We start from the raw sequence: 15,795 nt of genomic DNA on the forward strand, positions 1-15,795 counted from the left end.
ACTTTCCTTTGTTACGCAGCAAAGATATAGACACCTATAATGGTGTTAAAATAAATGTGTGAATAAAAAATTAACTGTAGTGGCATGGAAAAATTGCGCAAATGAAAAGTGACGTTTCGGCATAGCATGCACAAGTAAATTAACGTGCAACGACCAATCACCTGAGAAAATACGACAGCAGTTATACTTTTCTGAATTTCAAAGTTAAGAAGCATCACTTGATTTAAGTGCCGCCAATTAAAAATAAGGTGCAACGGTTGGATTGTCACGTACACCGACACAAAGCGCGGGCAGACGTCGAACAGCGCCGTTGTCAGTAGGGGGAGGACTGCGGCTCGAAGAAAAAACTGTCGACGCTCAAAAGTCCACGACGTCGGCCAAGCTAAGGTAGGAGCAGATGCGCGCCTGCATGCGTCGGCCGATCATGTCTAGCATCGTCTTTTTCTTCTTGGCTTTGCGATTCCGTTCGCACACGACTGCGGCTTCGACGACTCCTGCGAGGACGAAGTAGTTGAAAAGGAGCCTCTGGCGCGCCTCAGCGACCTTCTCGAGCGCAGACTCGCGGCAGATATCGAGATCCATGAGCAGCCTTAGGGGCACCGATTCGCAGTGCTGCAGGGTGTCGAAGGCAAGTGCGTCCACCTTTTCCATGGAGCCGTTGACGAAGCGGACTGCTCGGTTGAGGAGCACCTGCGTTTCAGAAGAGGGCGCACATTTATTCGCGAAGCATGCCGTGACGCCAATTTCAGTCACAGAAATATGTTGTGGATGAACGCGATTAAGACCCGTTTGTTGAGCGATAGCTCAGTTTTGCTCAGAGAGACAGAGAATAAACTTTATTGAAGAATTAGAGTACGTGGCTAATCCCGGGTGGAGCCCTCTTGTAGAGCCCCACTGGCCACGGCGGCTCGCCGGGCCTGGTCTAGGGTGACCAGTTGGCTCCCCAGTGCCAGCTCGGAAAGCCATGCCTCCCAAGACCACGTTGTGTGCATTTGTAGTGAGCGCACCAACCTAGATACGCACTGGCTGCCCGCTCGGTACATTGGTAAGTGATGTGTGTAAGTGTGGCTGTGTGGTCACTACACCAGGGACATACCCCTGTTGTGTGTACCTGTGGAAAAATTGCGTGTAATTTTGATATGTGGGGATATGTGTTCGTTTGGAGGCGGCGCCAATCCCGGGCTTCTTGGCTGCTCAAGTTGGGATGTGGAGGGGCGTACTGGCGTCTTGTAAGGCGTTGGTTTTCCAATATCTGCCTGCTTGTTACACTTTGTTCTTCATGGTGCCCTGTGAGATGTCCGGAGGAGAGTCCTGCGTCTCGGCCAGTAAGTGCGCGAGCTACGCAGTTTGCCTCCTCGTTCCCCCTCAGGCCTTCATGCCCTGGGCACCAAGTGACGCCATGTGCCTCCATCAACGTGGGCCCCAAAATATCAGTCACGCATCTTGGAAGTGTGCCTCTAAGGTATAAGCGACACGCAGCTTGTGAGTCTGTCAAAATATACGCTGGGCGCCTCCTTCTTTCGGCTTCTCTAATTGCCAAGGCTATGGCTGCTGCCTCTGCGGTGGCACTTGATCGGGTGGCTAGGGACGCGCAGGCCACGACTTTGCTTTTGTTAGTCACTGCCAATGCATATGCTTGTTTTCTGGAGCCTTGTGGCGGCGCGGGATAAAGACTGGCGTCGGTAATGTAGGCGTCTGGATCGCTACTTCTCTGCAAGAGCTTTCGGGCTCGCTCTTGACGGCGCTTTTAGATGCGAAGTATCTTAAGGTCGACCTCAATCCGGCGGTGGTGGTGGTGGTGGTGTGCGGCGTGACCACCCTTACTGCGCATGCGCATACCCTCTCCACACACTTCCTCTCCACTCCCCCTCTCCCATTCCCCTCTCCACCTTCCCTCTCCCTTCCCCTCCCCACTTTCCCTCTCCACTTTCCCTCTCCAGATTCCCTCTCCACTTTCCCTCTCCACTTTTCCTCTCCCATACCCCTCTCCCATACCCCTTTCCACTCTTCCTCTGAAACGCGGGCTAGACATGCCGAAATTCTGTCCTGCGCAACGCCGCGATGAGCTCGAGCGCATGCGCGTCCCCTCCCCTTCTCTCTCCTCTCCTACGCTGCCCCCTCTCGCCCGCCTGTCGACCGCGTTCCCCGCTCGCCCTGTGAGAATTAACGGCCAGGCTAGATGAAAGATACGACGCGCGTAGCGTCCCTCTTCGCGTTCCACGACGCGAGGTCGGTAGCATGCCCAACGAACGCCAACGGAACGCGATCGTGCAAGTGCTCCGGCTTCGCATCGCCTCATGGTCCCCTTTAGCGGGAGATGGTGTAATTTTTTTGTTGTAGAGCGGGTGCATGTTTTTTGGAACTGGTTCGACGATGATTTGATCACGCATTTGCTTGGGTACAATATCCGGCGACTTGGTCCATACTCCTTGGTGACTCCATACTCCTTCCGTGGTCGGCGACTTGGTCCATACAAAAATTTATTTCTGTATGGAACAAGTGAATTTCTTTCTAGGTTGGCCGAGCGAATATATTTGTGTGTGGGCCGAGCGCATCAATATGTGAGTGGGCCAAGTGAATCTATATATTGGTGGCCAAGTGAATTTGTTTGTGTGTAGACAAACAAATTTTCTAGGGATGTCATGAGATTTCAAGGAGGGCGTAGGTGAGGGCAGGTAATGTACTACTTTGCGCACGTCACGTAAATAACAAATATAGGGCGGCAGTCATGCTCCCGCACGTATACGAGTATGTTTGTGACGTCACTCATGGTTAGATACTCCATCGGTCGATCTGTTCATCTATGCACGTGTCAGAGCCCGACTCATTTAAAATGGAAAGCTCACCGTGTTGCTCCTTAGAGCATCCCTGATGACGGGGTCATTGGAGCGCTCAGAAAGCCCAATCCTCACGACTACGTTCATCAGAAAGCGGTTCCGAAGGATCGCCTCCTTGAGTTCGCGGCAGATGCTGCGGACCTGCACCGTGCAGTCGACCACAGGGTCATTATCTGCTACAACGACGGTGAGAAAGATGATCTTTCGGTTGCGCTCGACCATTTGTCCTAGCGCTCTGGCCGTTCTCTTCTGGAAGGTGATGGAACGGAATTCAATGACAGAGATGGTGCGGTTCTTTTCGAGGGCTCGAAACAGTAGGACCACGTCGGCATCGGGTAATCTGACGCTCAGCGACAAATGTCTGCGGGAGAAAGAAAGAGGCGTCCACATTCCTTAAGAGTAACTGCCGTCGTGCGCGAAACTGTTTGTTTGTTGAGGCAGACACGTTTACGTTTATTACTGTGATACAAGGGGTGTTCAAATCAAAAGGCACGAAACGTGGTAACAACATGACCGCTTACATAGATGCCTATGCCGCTATGGGAAAATGTAGCGAGACATCTAGGGATGCGATTGGAGTCAGTGCCGGGTATCGGAGCATGCTGGGGCGCCCGCATGCGCAGTAGAGAGCAGAGCCTTTATCAAGAACGCCGTCCAACTGACGTGGCAGCGCGTGTGAAGATAAGATGGCGTTCACATTGCGAAATTCGACGATAGAAGCAGCAGGGCGTTATCCGATTTCGGACAGCGGAAGGTATTAAACCGGGCACCATTCATCGCCTGGGATTTCCACGTGTTTGTTCCCCTAAAAGAACACCTGAAAGGGAAGCGCTTCAGTTAGGACGACGAACTCAAGGACGCTGTGAAGATCTGGGTCTCGTCACGGCCACAGGAATTCTGGGAGCAACGAATCCTTCGGCTCTTTCATCAATGGGATCGTTGTGATCAGGCACATAGTATATGCTTTAAACAAAGTCTTCATTTATACCCACAGTGTCGTTTCGTACCTTTCATTTGAACGCCCCTTGTGTAACAGCGGCTAGCCAACGTTAACTCGCAGTACGGGCAATACGCGAGTGAACACCGTAGGCTTCAAGCGGGAAACTTCACGCTAACTCATGCTGTGATCGTCTAGTATATGTTTAGTATTGATAACATACGTCTATAAATATCCTTTTATGCCTTACATGTCGGAATAGGCGGTAATAACCTATGAATACACACGAGCTCCGCCCTTAAGAGTGCGGCTCTTCTGTCAACCTATGCAAGAGAGTTGTTTGCTGGTTTTCCTTCGAAGCACAAGTATTTCGTCGTAACGAATGCTACGTACAATTTGAAATAAATATGAGTTGTTCCCGACTAAAATATTTGGCTGACTACAAATGTCAGCGTATCGGAGTATCAGTCGGGACCCTCAAGTTTCTTACTGGGGATGTGCAAATATTTGAAAGTTGGAATGGGAATGAAATATTTTTATATAAGAAGGAAACTTGATTCGAAAAGCGCGTATGAATATCTGTCCCGGATAACCTGCCACGGCTGAATATGCGCCTGAAGGGCCAAATACTCTTAACAAAACACCTTGTGGGGCTAGTTGGTGATGCGTATTTGTCTTTTTGAAAGATATCCAGCGCTATAAACTTCAAACGCAAACACACAGAAAGATGTGACGGGACGGGTGCTGTATGTACTCCAACAGAGTTTATCAAAAAATAGACATATGCTGCGCACGACGCGGAAGATCCTGGGCGTATGCCCATTCCGGGCAAAAGATTGAAAAAAAAGAAAAAAACGTACGCTGCTTATAATGGCCTATCGAGTAATGTGTATTCGCTTGCGCGCAAGGAGACAGAAATGGTGCTGACGCCCTTATCAGCCTTTTGCTTGATGAAAAAAAAAGCTTTAGGAAACTCGCGAGCTAATCTGTCCTTACTTTTAGCTGGAATTTTCATTCCCTGAAGTCGTGGCTCACAGTTTCTGCATATCTTTGCAAGAGCGACAATGGGTGGGTAGATTCATGAACGTGGCTGAATCATCATCTAAAGATCTTGCATGTTCCACTGAGAAAGACATGCCATCCCGTCATGTATTCCTGTGTGCTTGTGTTTGAAGCTTAGCGCTAAATATCTTTCCAAAAGGGGAAATAAGCAAACGCTCGTGCCCTCTTGAATATTCGAATAAGTTATGGCTTACCGAGTGCTGTACATTCCTATTTTTACAGTAGAACATCGTGAATACGCGGTCTTCTTAAGCCTACCACGGTTAAAAAAATCCGATGAATCCCCAACGGAGCCTCCATAGAGCCCAATGAATTCGCCAATTAATTCGCATTAGGCGTAGCTCATGCTGTACCAAGCGGCAGAGTGTGCCGCGATCATAATTTGTCGCATTATGGTCAAGTCAACCCCACAACTCGCGCTGTCGTCGAGACCACAATGTGCCGCAATAGCGCCTTCCGCATTTCCGGAAAACGTATCAATAAACAGTTTCAGAATCAGGTGCGGTTGGTTGTATCAATGGAGAGTTTTAGCTTGCCTGTAAACTCCTTTACGCTAGTACTAGAACGGTTTACCGTAGCCGTAAACGTGGGAGGTTGCTTTGGTGTCGCCATCTGGAGGTGCCGAGATGACCCAAGAAAGCACAGAATTTTTGCTGCATAAAGCTAGAGCGTTATAGTTCTCGGGTAAGGTTATATTTTTGATCTTTTTTCTCCCTCAGGAACACTAGATTAAAACACAGACGCGTGTATGTAACTTTGGTTGCACGAAGCGCACATGATGTCGATACTATCGTACTGCAACTAGGGGTACCTTACCTGTAACCCGGTATTCGGTAAACCCGTTTGCGCAATTTGGAATGACATACAAGCTTAAAAAGCTCTAACGCATCATAGAGAGGGCTAACCTGCGTTTCCTTGCAAGGAAAGAAAGAAGGTAGGAGAAACTTTATTAAGCGGCTAATTTAACGGAAATTCTGGGTAGGACCCTCAGTTCAGGACCGCAGTGGCTGCTGCGGCTCGTTGACAATCCTGGACTTTCAATTTGTTGTAGATCTCATGTTCACTTCAGTTAAAAGGAAACCAGCTAATGACTACTGTTTTTCGTTCTATCTTTTTTCTGTTGGTTGCAATGCTTCTTTTTTTATTGAACATCCGAGCCTTCCAAATTCTCAATCAGTGGCTTAAAACTTCGACTTCTTCCAAGGGAAGGTGAGCACCCTTAGATAATTAGTTAACCAGTCGACACTTCACATTTCTTGAAGAAGTTAAATTAAGAACATGCATGCCCTAAGCTACTCCAAACAGAAGAACTGAGCGATACTTTCCTCAGCGACTTCGACGTAGCCAAAGTGTGGGTCAGCCTTTGGACCGCGGTTCCTTGCGGAAGCTCTGCGAATTCAAGGTAGACCATGTCGAGATTTCGATGGTCGGCGATGGCCCGTAAGCATTCAGGCGCGTCTTCGCGCTCGTCCAGGTTCAGGCAAACGGAGGGCGTATGGGATGCGTGGATGCTGTGTAATAAGTCCGACGCTCGAGGGTTGACCCAGTGAAACTTGATGCGGGAGAAGGCATCCATCTTGTTGATCTTACGAAACAACGAGGCGACCTCTTCCGCAGGGTGTTGGTCTGTCATGTTCACCACCAGCGCCTCTAGCGTCTTATTCACCTGCAAACATGTGGACCCACGAAAACTTCTATATCCCGCAACGCCCAAAAAAAGCCCCGTATATAATGACGACAGTTGGACTAGTTGGCGATGTGAAATACAACAGTCGACCTGATCAAATAAGGAGGTCACTTTAGAATTAAGAAAATCGCGACACTTTACACAGAAAGACTCGGTGCATCAGATGCATAGGTATGTGAACAGGAGGGCGGCTGCCCTCGCCAAACCATAATCATTTAAGAAGGGCTCTAAGTCGGCCCCACACCTTAGTGGGACCTGTCCCGTTTCTGGTTAAAGTGGAGTGTTATAGCCACGCTAGTTTTTCACGATCACGGCAGCCAAGGACAGCGGATGTTGCATTGGAAGGGCTGACTTCCCGCCTGTGTCCACGAAATGCCTGGGACCAAAGGCAGGCTGTTGTAAGCAGCACTTCATCCCTTTATTTTTTCTTTTCCATTAAATGCAAGGCTTGTTTTCTGTCGGACTCGACCAGCGGGGTTGGGAAAGGGGGGGGGGGGGTGGACCGCGGCAGTGAAACTTCGTTGCCCTTAACGCGGAACCGTGCCCACATCAACATTGAGATGTAGTACATACTCTTAACTAGAAAAAGGCAACATAGTATAACATACCAAATTTGTCGTAGAGATGAACACATGGTGCTACTCTCAGTTCTGTGCAAACTATTCACTTAGGTAATTTTGAATAGAATAATGGAAACAGGTCATCTTAACCTAAAGAGCAAGCTTGCTAGATGACAAGAATATTCTGCAATGCATCGTAGCTTTGCTATCCATCACGTAGTTGAGAAATCTGCTAAGAGAACCAAACCCCTTTACATGGCTCCAATAGACTGCGAAGATACATTGGTCTCAGCAGAGGTACTGGCAGTTTTGGGGCATTGAACCACCTAGAACCACTCGAGGCTGTGTGAACACCGTAGTCAACATCAACAATGACTGCGAAGCTTCAACTCTTCGTCCACAAGGAAAGGAAAATATTGGCGAATAAGAAAGGGCTCAGGCCGGTTGATCGAATAACTTCCATAATGTTCACCACATACTCAGCTAAAGTGCAAAAACTAGTTCATTGGGAAAAATAGCAAATAATATTAAATAAGATTCGGTAAGAACTTACGGTCGGTAGATGACATCGCACTTTTGAGCAACGATGGCAACAAATAGAAAAAAAAGTTTTGAAAACCAGAGCTGAGAAAGTATCATACAATAAACAAACCTCCTTTAGAATCAGAATCGAGAATGTTTAGATCTAAGCCAAGCACTAACAGTGCAGTGCACTCATGAAAGGAAATCGACGAGAGGATAAGGAGGCGCTGAAGCGCACACGGCCGACATTCCCAAATCATGGCAGGTATTTAAGCATTGCGCCTGAAGCTAAAAGTGTAAAATCAGTGCGTTCTACAAGTTCTAACTCGCGGGGCGGAAAGTGGGAGTATAACAATTAATCTTGGCAAGAAACCAAGAACCACGGCGGGCGCGATAGAAACGAACAACGATATTACGCCATAACCAGCGCAAAACTGCAGGACAGGGAAGCCGACAGCCCACTACGCCATGAGAGATGAAATTGAGCCCGGTGTAGCAGAAATGTAATGTACAAGGGTGTTAGACGTGCCAGTGGGTTCATGAAGAGTATGCAGTGGAGCGCCAATTACAGGGCAGTGAAACACATTGTACCCTGACATGAACACGCACTTCGCGCTGACGTCAACACGTGACGCCATGCAGTGTGACGCCACAGTGACGTCACAATGACTTCACAAATTCTGGCGACCTGTAACCTCACGATGACGTCATATGGTGACGTCATACCGCTATTATTGCATCCCTCGTGTTGACGGTGACGGTCAATTTTCGCGTTTGATGAGGCATCTAAGGCCTTAATAAACCTAAGAACGTCCGCCTTACCTTCAGGGTACTTATCATGTCGGACAAAGCGTCAGTTGTGAAATGGTTGTCTTCCAGATCAAGCTCGCGCAGTCGCTTGTCGATGAGAAGTCTGTATGCGGCGCACGCCGCGAAAGTTTCACCCAGGCCACACTTGAGCAGTTTTAGGTGAACCAGGACACCTACGCCGACGAGATACGAATGGCGATAAGAAATACGACTCGCACAAGCTATCGTACATGTCAAAGAGAATGTACGCTTCCGCGACCAAGAACTATCTTTATCAGAACGGCTATACTCGCAATGTAATGCGACAAACACACAATCGCTTTGGTTAGTAACGTGAAAATTTGGGCGAGTTGGTGATGCATGGTGAACCACAGCGCAACTACCGAGACGAGCGCGATAAGAAGGAGGACACGCATGAAGGAATTGTAAGTCAGCGCCTTGTATGTGTTTATCGTCCTCGTCTCGGTAGTTGCGTTGTGGTTCACCACGCTTTGGTTAACCACAGAACTCTAAGGCAGCTGACGACCCTTAGTTGCTCTTCATCGTCTGCCGCAAGCTCGGGCGAAGGAGCCAATTGAACGTCCGCGTTTCGGTGCGGTGGCCTTGGTCTCATCATCATCGTCATTCACCAGCCTGACTACGCATAACGCAGGGCAAAGGCCTCTCCCACGTTCCTCCAAATAACACGGTCCTATGCTTGTGGCGGCGGCGGTCTGCCGTCACAGTTCTTTATCTCATTTGCTTATCTCTCACGTGCTTGCCTTTTAGAATCCGGTCTGCTACTCTCGATGTCCACCGTTCATATCGCCTTCTCGCTACATGCCATTCCTTGCCCATTTCTGCTTACTTCGACTAAGATGTCCTTAACGCATGTCTGTTCCCTGACCTACTCTGCTCACTTCAGGTCCCTTAAGGCTACACCTTTCATTTTCTTTCCAAGGCTCGCTGTGTCGTCCTCTGTTTAAGTTAAACCCCTTTTCTCCCAGCTGGATTCCGCCCCGTAGGTTAGTACCGCTAAGATGCAGCTGTTACATACATATCTCTTAAGGAATACTGGTAAACTACTATTTATGATTTCAGGATTCCTTCCTTTGGTCTAAACGATCATCAAACCGGTAAGTCAACACCACGCGCAGTTGAAAGCTAAAAAAAATCAATCGCACTCAAAATTGAGGTAGATTTAGACACTGTGCCTTAAATTTTCGTGTCGCAAGCACACAAGTTTGCAAGCCGAAGGTGTTATCCGTAAATCACTTCCTGAGCTCTTGGTCAGCTGCCACGAAAAGCACAATATATCCGCGTTGCCGGCAATTTCGCGCCTACACTTGCCGCGCAACGTTCGCTAGGCAAGCGCCTTCTCCGGAGGTACATACGAGCATTCTACACTTTTTACAGTTCGAATAACGTCACCAAATAATCGGCGGAAAAAAATTTGCAACAGTGTGGCGCAGCTAGAGGGCATGTACTTGCCTCCAATAAGATTCGCGTACGCTTCCTCTAAAGCCACGTCGCACTTTCCGCAATTCACAAACGTGAGTTTTCGGAGCCGGGTTGTTGGCTGAGGTGGTAGCATCTCGGCAGTGAAGTGGAGAGGCGCTCTGAGCACTGTCAGCGCGGGGACCATAGCTTGGATGTCCTCGGCGTCGACACGGCAGTCGCGCACAGTAAGCGACAGCAGTGATCGACTCTGCACAGCCGCTGCTAGGAGGGCACACGAGCGGAAATCTGAGGGCCCCCTCACCTGCAGCAAGATACGAAGGAGCACGCTATGAGTTTCCTTAGGTGCACAACGCTATGAGTCTTCTTTTGGTGGAGTACACTACGAGTCTTCCAGGTTTATTGTGGTCGTTGCTCGATAAACGTAGAGAAAAAAGCACAGAACCACACTGGACAGGAGCTAAAGTTCAACTGGTTTCTTCCGGGACTTCCAACCTGGTCTTCCAGGTTGCCGACAAAAGTGACGCAAACTTAAAAAAAATTTTTTAGACAGTTTACGCGGGTCCAAGGGCTTCAAGCCGTCACCTGACGCCATCATCGACGGAGAGTGGGACGGGACAGGGGTTAATCCCCTCTTCCCCCCACCTCGCCCGGACTTTTATTAAAGTTTATTCACTCACTCACTCACAGTTTAGTCAGTCAAATGCATCAGACGATCAGGCAGTGCGTCAATCAGTAAATGGATCCACTAATATTGGAGTATTTATTACTCAATAAATCATTATATACATTTACACAACAAATGATTGGTCGGTCGTTCCTTCTATCGTCAATAAATTGATGACAGCATCCAAAAATGCAATAATGAATATAATAATTAAGTCAAAATAAATGTTAACGCACAAAATAATAAACCATTGAATCCGACCATAATGATTCCATAAATGCATCTAATCACGCGTTTTATCAATAAAGCAGAGTACCGCTCGAATATCGTGGCATCATAGGTGCTGCAACTGTAGTCGCCATAAGTTTAAGAATTTAGAGAATTAGAGAGAGAGAAACGACTTTATTAGAGGTCAAACTAAAACCTATAGACGCTCCTCCGCCAGGAGGACCATGGCCAGCTGGTCCGCGAAGGCCGCAGACGGAAACCGTACCGGACAGTGGGGAGGTGATAATTTAGAATATTGGCTTTTGATCTGACTGAACAACATCAATGAAATGAGGAACCAAGGTGAACTGCGAGCTGCACCATGAAAGGAAACGCAGGCAGAACACGTACGCTGAAAGTAAAGTGGTCACGCGCAACATATTGTCCAATCAATGTTATGCAGTAATATTCATGGGAGAAATCGTGCATTCCACCTCACTCATCGACGTCACCTTTGAGCTTTTCCCCCCAAAAACCCCCGTTGATCAAATTGCGCAGCGAAGCTCAGCAGCACAGCACAAATTAGAACAAAGGTGATGGCAATTCACTGCCTACTACTGCAGTATCAGCATCGTAAAGCATGGCTTTGGCTTCGGCCCCTCCGTTTGGACCAGTCACTGGGTATCCAGTCGCTGGACTGGTATCCAGCCGCTGGACTGGTCCAACCTTATTAACGCGGGCGTGCTGACCTTGGTCACGTCGTAAATCATATGCCGCCAACCGAAGTTACGTCCACTCAGTTCGAACGCCTGGCTGCCATTTTTCTACTAGCCTTGGTCACTTTGCACTAGTGGGCCAGGCGATTTAAACAAGTTATCAATGTAGCGATATCCATGACGGCTGTCAAAAAAAGTAACTCTTACGGAGGCCGAACCGTCTTCACAAAGGAGTGATTGCACTTGAGCTAATGGGCTCGAGGAGTGCAGATACTAGCAGAGACTAAGGGTACGAACACACTGGCGGCGCGGCACACTCCCGCCCGCCGCTCACCGCTCGCTCGCTGCCGCTTTTCTCTCTTTCTCCCGCGGAGCGTCAAAATCTTTCTCCCGCCGACTCGATCGCTCGGGGACCTATTTTCGCCGCTACCGCCGGCTGCCGCGCAAGCAAACCACCAATCAGCGCCTGCTTTACCTCCTCTTCCTTCTCACACGGGCTGTCGTCATAGCAACGAGACATTGTTCTCCTCACCCGTGCAACTGCTCTCCGTCTTTCTGGGAGAAATCGCGAGCCGGCGGGTGCGCGCTCCTCGACATGCCCGTTCTTGTCTCGTGATTCTCGCGCCGGCAATGTGGACAGCGTGTTGCTGCTTGCCGCGCGGAGGCGCCGACGGGCGGGACGCCGCCGCGGCATGCTTCCCGCCAGTGTGCACGTACCTTAACGCGTACAGTAACTAGTATCTACTGCAGCTGGCTGTAACCATAGTTCGCCGCTGCCAACTGAAGTACGTCGTAGCTGAGGCTACTGTGGCCGTGTACATAGGCGGGCGCAGGATTCTCCAATAGGGTGGGATAGGGCGGGGGAGGGGGAGGGGTTTCGCAGCAGCGGGGAAACTCCGACCCGAGTCCCGAGTGCGAGCAAGTGAGTGAACTTGTTTTGTGCGCTTTGCACGACACTGGTGGTTTCCCTAACAATTTTGTTAGTGCAAGCCAGCGCGTTCCTGCACTTGAAGCGTTTTTATAAATGTAAATGTTTCGTCAAATCGTCTTTCAAGCACATGTGTGGTTGTATGTAAATAGTTCAAATAAACATAATCGACAATGCCGTAAGCATTGACCGAAAAAATCCGCTAGATGGTTCGTGCTGCAACTGACAAAGGCTCCAGTAGCAAGTCGATTTGGAACTCCCAGAAAAGTGTTTCCCAGGTGACTACCGAGGCCCCAGAAACTGCCAAGGTTATTGTCCTTGTATTGTGCCGCCTGCCACTATGATTGATCGAAATGCAAGCGCCACTTGACCACGCTGCGTGTAAGGACTGAGTCAGGCTTTATCCCTTATTCCGGACCCTACAGAGCCGGGAGATTTCTTTCACGAAATCAAACTCGATGCATGCTAGACTTCCGCGTGAAATGGTGAAAGGGGCATAAGCGGCTTCTTTATGCATATATATCAAGCACCATTGACGACCGATCAGTTGGGCGTGGTGTCTTGTGGGTGAGCAGGCATTTCGGATTCACCAACAGTACTGGTTGTCCATTTTCATTAGGGAACAGGGCACTCGGAGCTTTACGTTAGAATTTATACGCTAATTACACAAAAGAAATCTGACGCTCCAATTATCTTGCTACCATATGAATGATGAATAACGCAGGGGTTAGTTAGGGTTCGTACATGCGGCTTCCGGTGTTATAGTGGCAGTGCTTGATACGGTTATCTGGATTCAGTTACGTCACTTAGGTTACACAACTTTGTTTGGCAATGACAGCAGCGGGGCTGGTACGTTGTTCACTGCATGAGTCTCTGGCTTTCATCTTAACGCTAGCAAAGTTGACGCGATGTATGGTTTGAATAAGTCCTGCACATCTTTGGTGGCGGAAATCATTATGCTGTAGGGCTTCAATACTTTTCGCAAATGTCCGCGGTGTGCTTCCGCTGTTTCTTGTTCGTTCACCAAACGCACCGGGAAGTGCGTGGACGCTCACAGGGATAATGTGCACGCTGTTTAACAAGGATGTCCATGCTTGCACGGTTTTCCCCTCTCCCAGTCTTATCACCAATGCCAACCTAACACGCCTGGTAAGCACACAGTTACGATTTTTTGCAAACGTCGATTGGATGACACGCATACGTTCCCGCAGATCAAGTTCATACGAGCAACTTTCCGCACAACTGACTCCGTTGAATGCAAAACCGGCGTGTATTTAGCAGTTCATTTCAAGCGAGAATGTGTGAGAACATAAGCGAAGCTCCCTTTCTTTCTTCTCTTAATTTGATAATGCCAGATAGAATTTGTCCAGCGCTAAAAGAAGCGAGGAATTACCAGTTAATTAATAGGTGCATCCACTGGCGTATTCGCCTGGAAACAATGATCTAGGGCCGCAAATGATAAAGCTAGTAGTAGCTGCGTAGTAAAGCCCGGATAACGTCTGGCAGATACTTTTATAGCGGCTGCTAATACTATGGACCAGTAGAGGAGGCAACAGTGGAACTGCGAAACCTTGCTAATTTCCGATTTATCGTATGCTACAAAAGGCGTGACTTCAACAAGTATCTGTGCACGTGCATTATCACTGCAAATGATGCCGTTTATTTTATTGCGTAGTCGCAGAGAATTATGAACCCAAAAGAACGACCTTAAAGAAACTACGTGTGCTATCTGTGTTATTCTTGCTTTACCGCCATGCTAGCGGCCCCTTTAATAAAAATTTGATATGAAGATATCTTCATGAGGAACGCTGTAGCACAGGGGCGTAGCCAGAAAATTTTTTTCGGGGGGGGGGGGTTCAACCATGCTATATGTATGTTCGTGCGTGCGTTTGTATGTGTGCGTGTATATATACGCAAGCAAAACTGAAAAAATTACGGGGGGGGGGTTGAACCCCCCCAACCCCTCCCTTGGCTACGCCCCTGCTGTAGCAGAGGGCTCCAGAAATTACGATCATGTGGTGTTCTTTAACGTGCACTGATATCACACAGTACAGGGGCCTCTAGACTTTCGACTCCATCTAAATGCGACCGCTGCAGCTGGGATCGAACCCACGACTTTCTGGTCAGCTGCCGAGCGTCGTAGCCACTTCACTGCCGCGGCGGACTACTCGTGCACTAACGTGCACGCGTAGTGGCACTAACGCCATAGTTTTTTTTAACAATTGTAAAGTACTCGACCTACTAATGTTACCGTAAGGTTAGAATATAATGTAACAATGCGCCGTACATCAATTTCTTCCAGGGTCACGTGGTGTCGGACGACGTCTGCCAGAGCCTGGCCCTCCCGCGCGATCACAAAGAATTCTTGCATGCACAGGGACTTCACACTCCGGTTGCGAGCCAAGTGGTCCAGGAAGAGGCCAGCGTTTTCGTCATTAGCCTGCATGATCCACAGTTTACAGAGAATTTTAGTCTAGAGTTATTCAGTAGACACAAACAACAGTACTCGATACTTTACAGACCGCAAACAAGATCGCTTGACAGGACGCAAGGAAACAATCGTTGAGAAATGTCTAACATGCGGGAATGCAAATTCAATGAAGACGTTAAATCACCAGGCGCCGATTATTGCCTCATGCCATAGATGTCCAATATAAGAAAGTCCTTGAAAGCAAACGCGCAATTTTAGACACCACGGAAATAAGAAACCAGGACGAGCCCCTGTCTCCAACAGGCGCTCGTCCTGTTGTCTTACTTCCATGGTGTCCAAAACTGCGCGTTTTATTTCTAGATGATTCACCAACTAGCCCCTCAAGAAGTACTTACAGGAAAGTCTGTTAGCGACCATCCTGTTGCATCTATGGCACAACTCATTCAGAAAGGAAAAATAAAGGCAGATTCACATAGTTTTGGATCACATGGCTTTCACACGGGGGAAAGCCAAGTGATCGAAAGGAGTGAAATGGGTTAACACGTCATTCGAAAACCGTAGCGGCCTCACGAGTAAACAACCTCATTCATGAACTCTTAGCTCATGCAGTGCCGCGTACTCCGTCGAATCGGAGGCCATCTCCTGCCTGTAGGTTTTTTTTTCAGCCTAACGGCGATGCAACATGGAGCTTATCTCATAAACAGCTCCAAACTGTGACTAGTTCTTCGTACAATCATTTTCATTCAAGGCAATACCAATAGCTACCGGTTTTCATCGCTCCAACGACGATTCAGCAGATCCGATTCAACCGGCTTGGTGATGCCACGAGGCAGGTACCTTTATAACTTACCAACCTGTACTTTTATTATGTACAATTCTAGCGGAAAAGCCTATGCGTCGGGCCGATACATAAGTCACCGCAAGAACGCCGCCATGTTGCAAGGCTGCGAATGTTGCCGGCTGACGATACGCTTTGTACACTGGATAGTACTCT

At 48.5% G+C, this 15,795-nt stretch overlaps 1 protein-coding gene across 1 annotated transcript in view; it reads right to left on the minus strand.

Moving 5' to 3' along the window:
- Nucleotides 1-328: 328 nt before the first annotated feature.
- LOC119406562 (uncharacterized) overlaps nt 329-15,795 on the minus strand; it is a 46,673-nt gene continuing 31,206 nt past the window's right edge. The window contains exons 2-3 of the mRNA XM_049419759.1: nt 2,847-2,978; nt 329-690 (exon numbers count right to left, since the gene is read on the minus strand). Of these exons, the coding sequence (XP_049275716.1) occupies nt 358-690; nt 2,847-2,978 (465 nt within the window). The 3' untranslated portion in view covers nt 329-357. The remainder of the gene's footprint in view (nt 691-2,846; nt 2,979-15,795) is intronic.

Source organism: Rhipicephalus sanguineus, chromosome 10 (assembly GCF_013339695.2).
Source record: "Rhipicephalus sanguineus isolate Rsan-2018 chromosome 10, BIME_Rsan_1.4, whole genome shotgun sequence".
Lineage (NCBI taxonomy): Eukaryota > Metazoa > Arthropoda > Arachnida > Ixodida > Ixodidae > Rhipicephalus > Rhipicephalus sanguineus.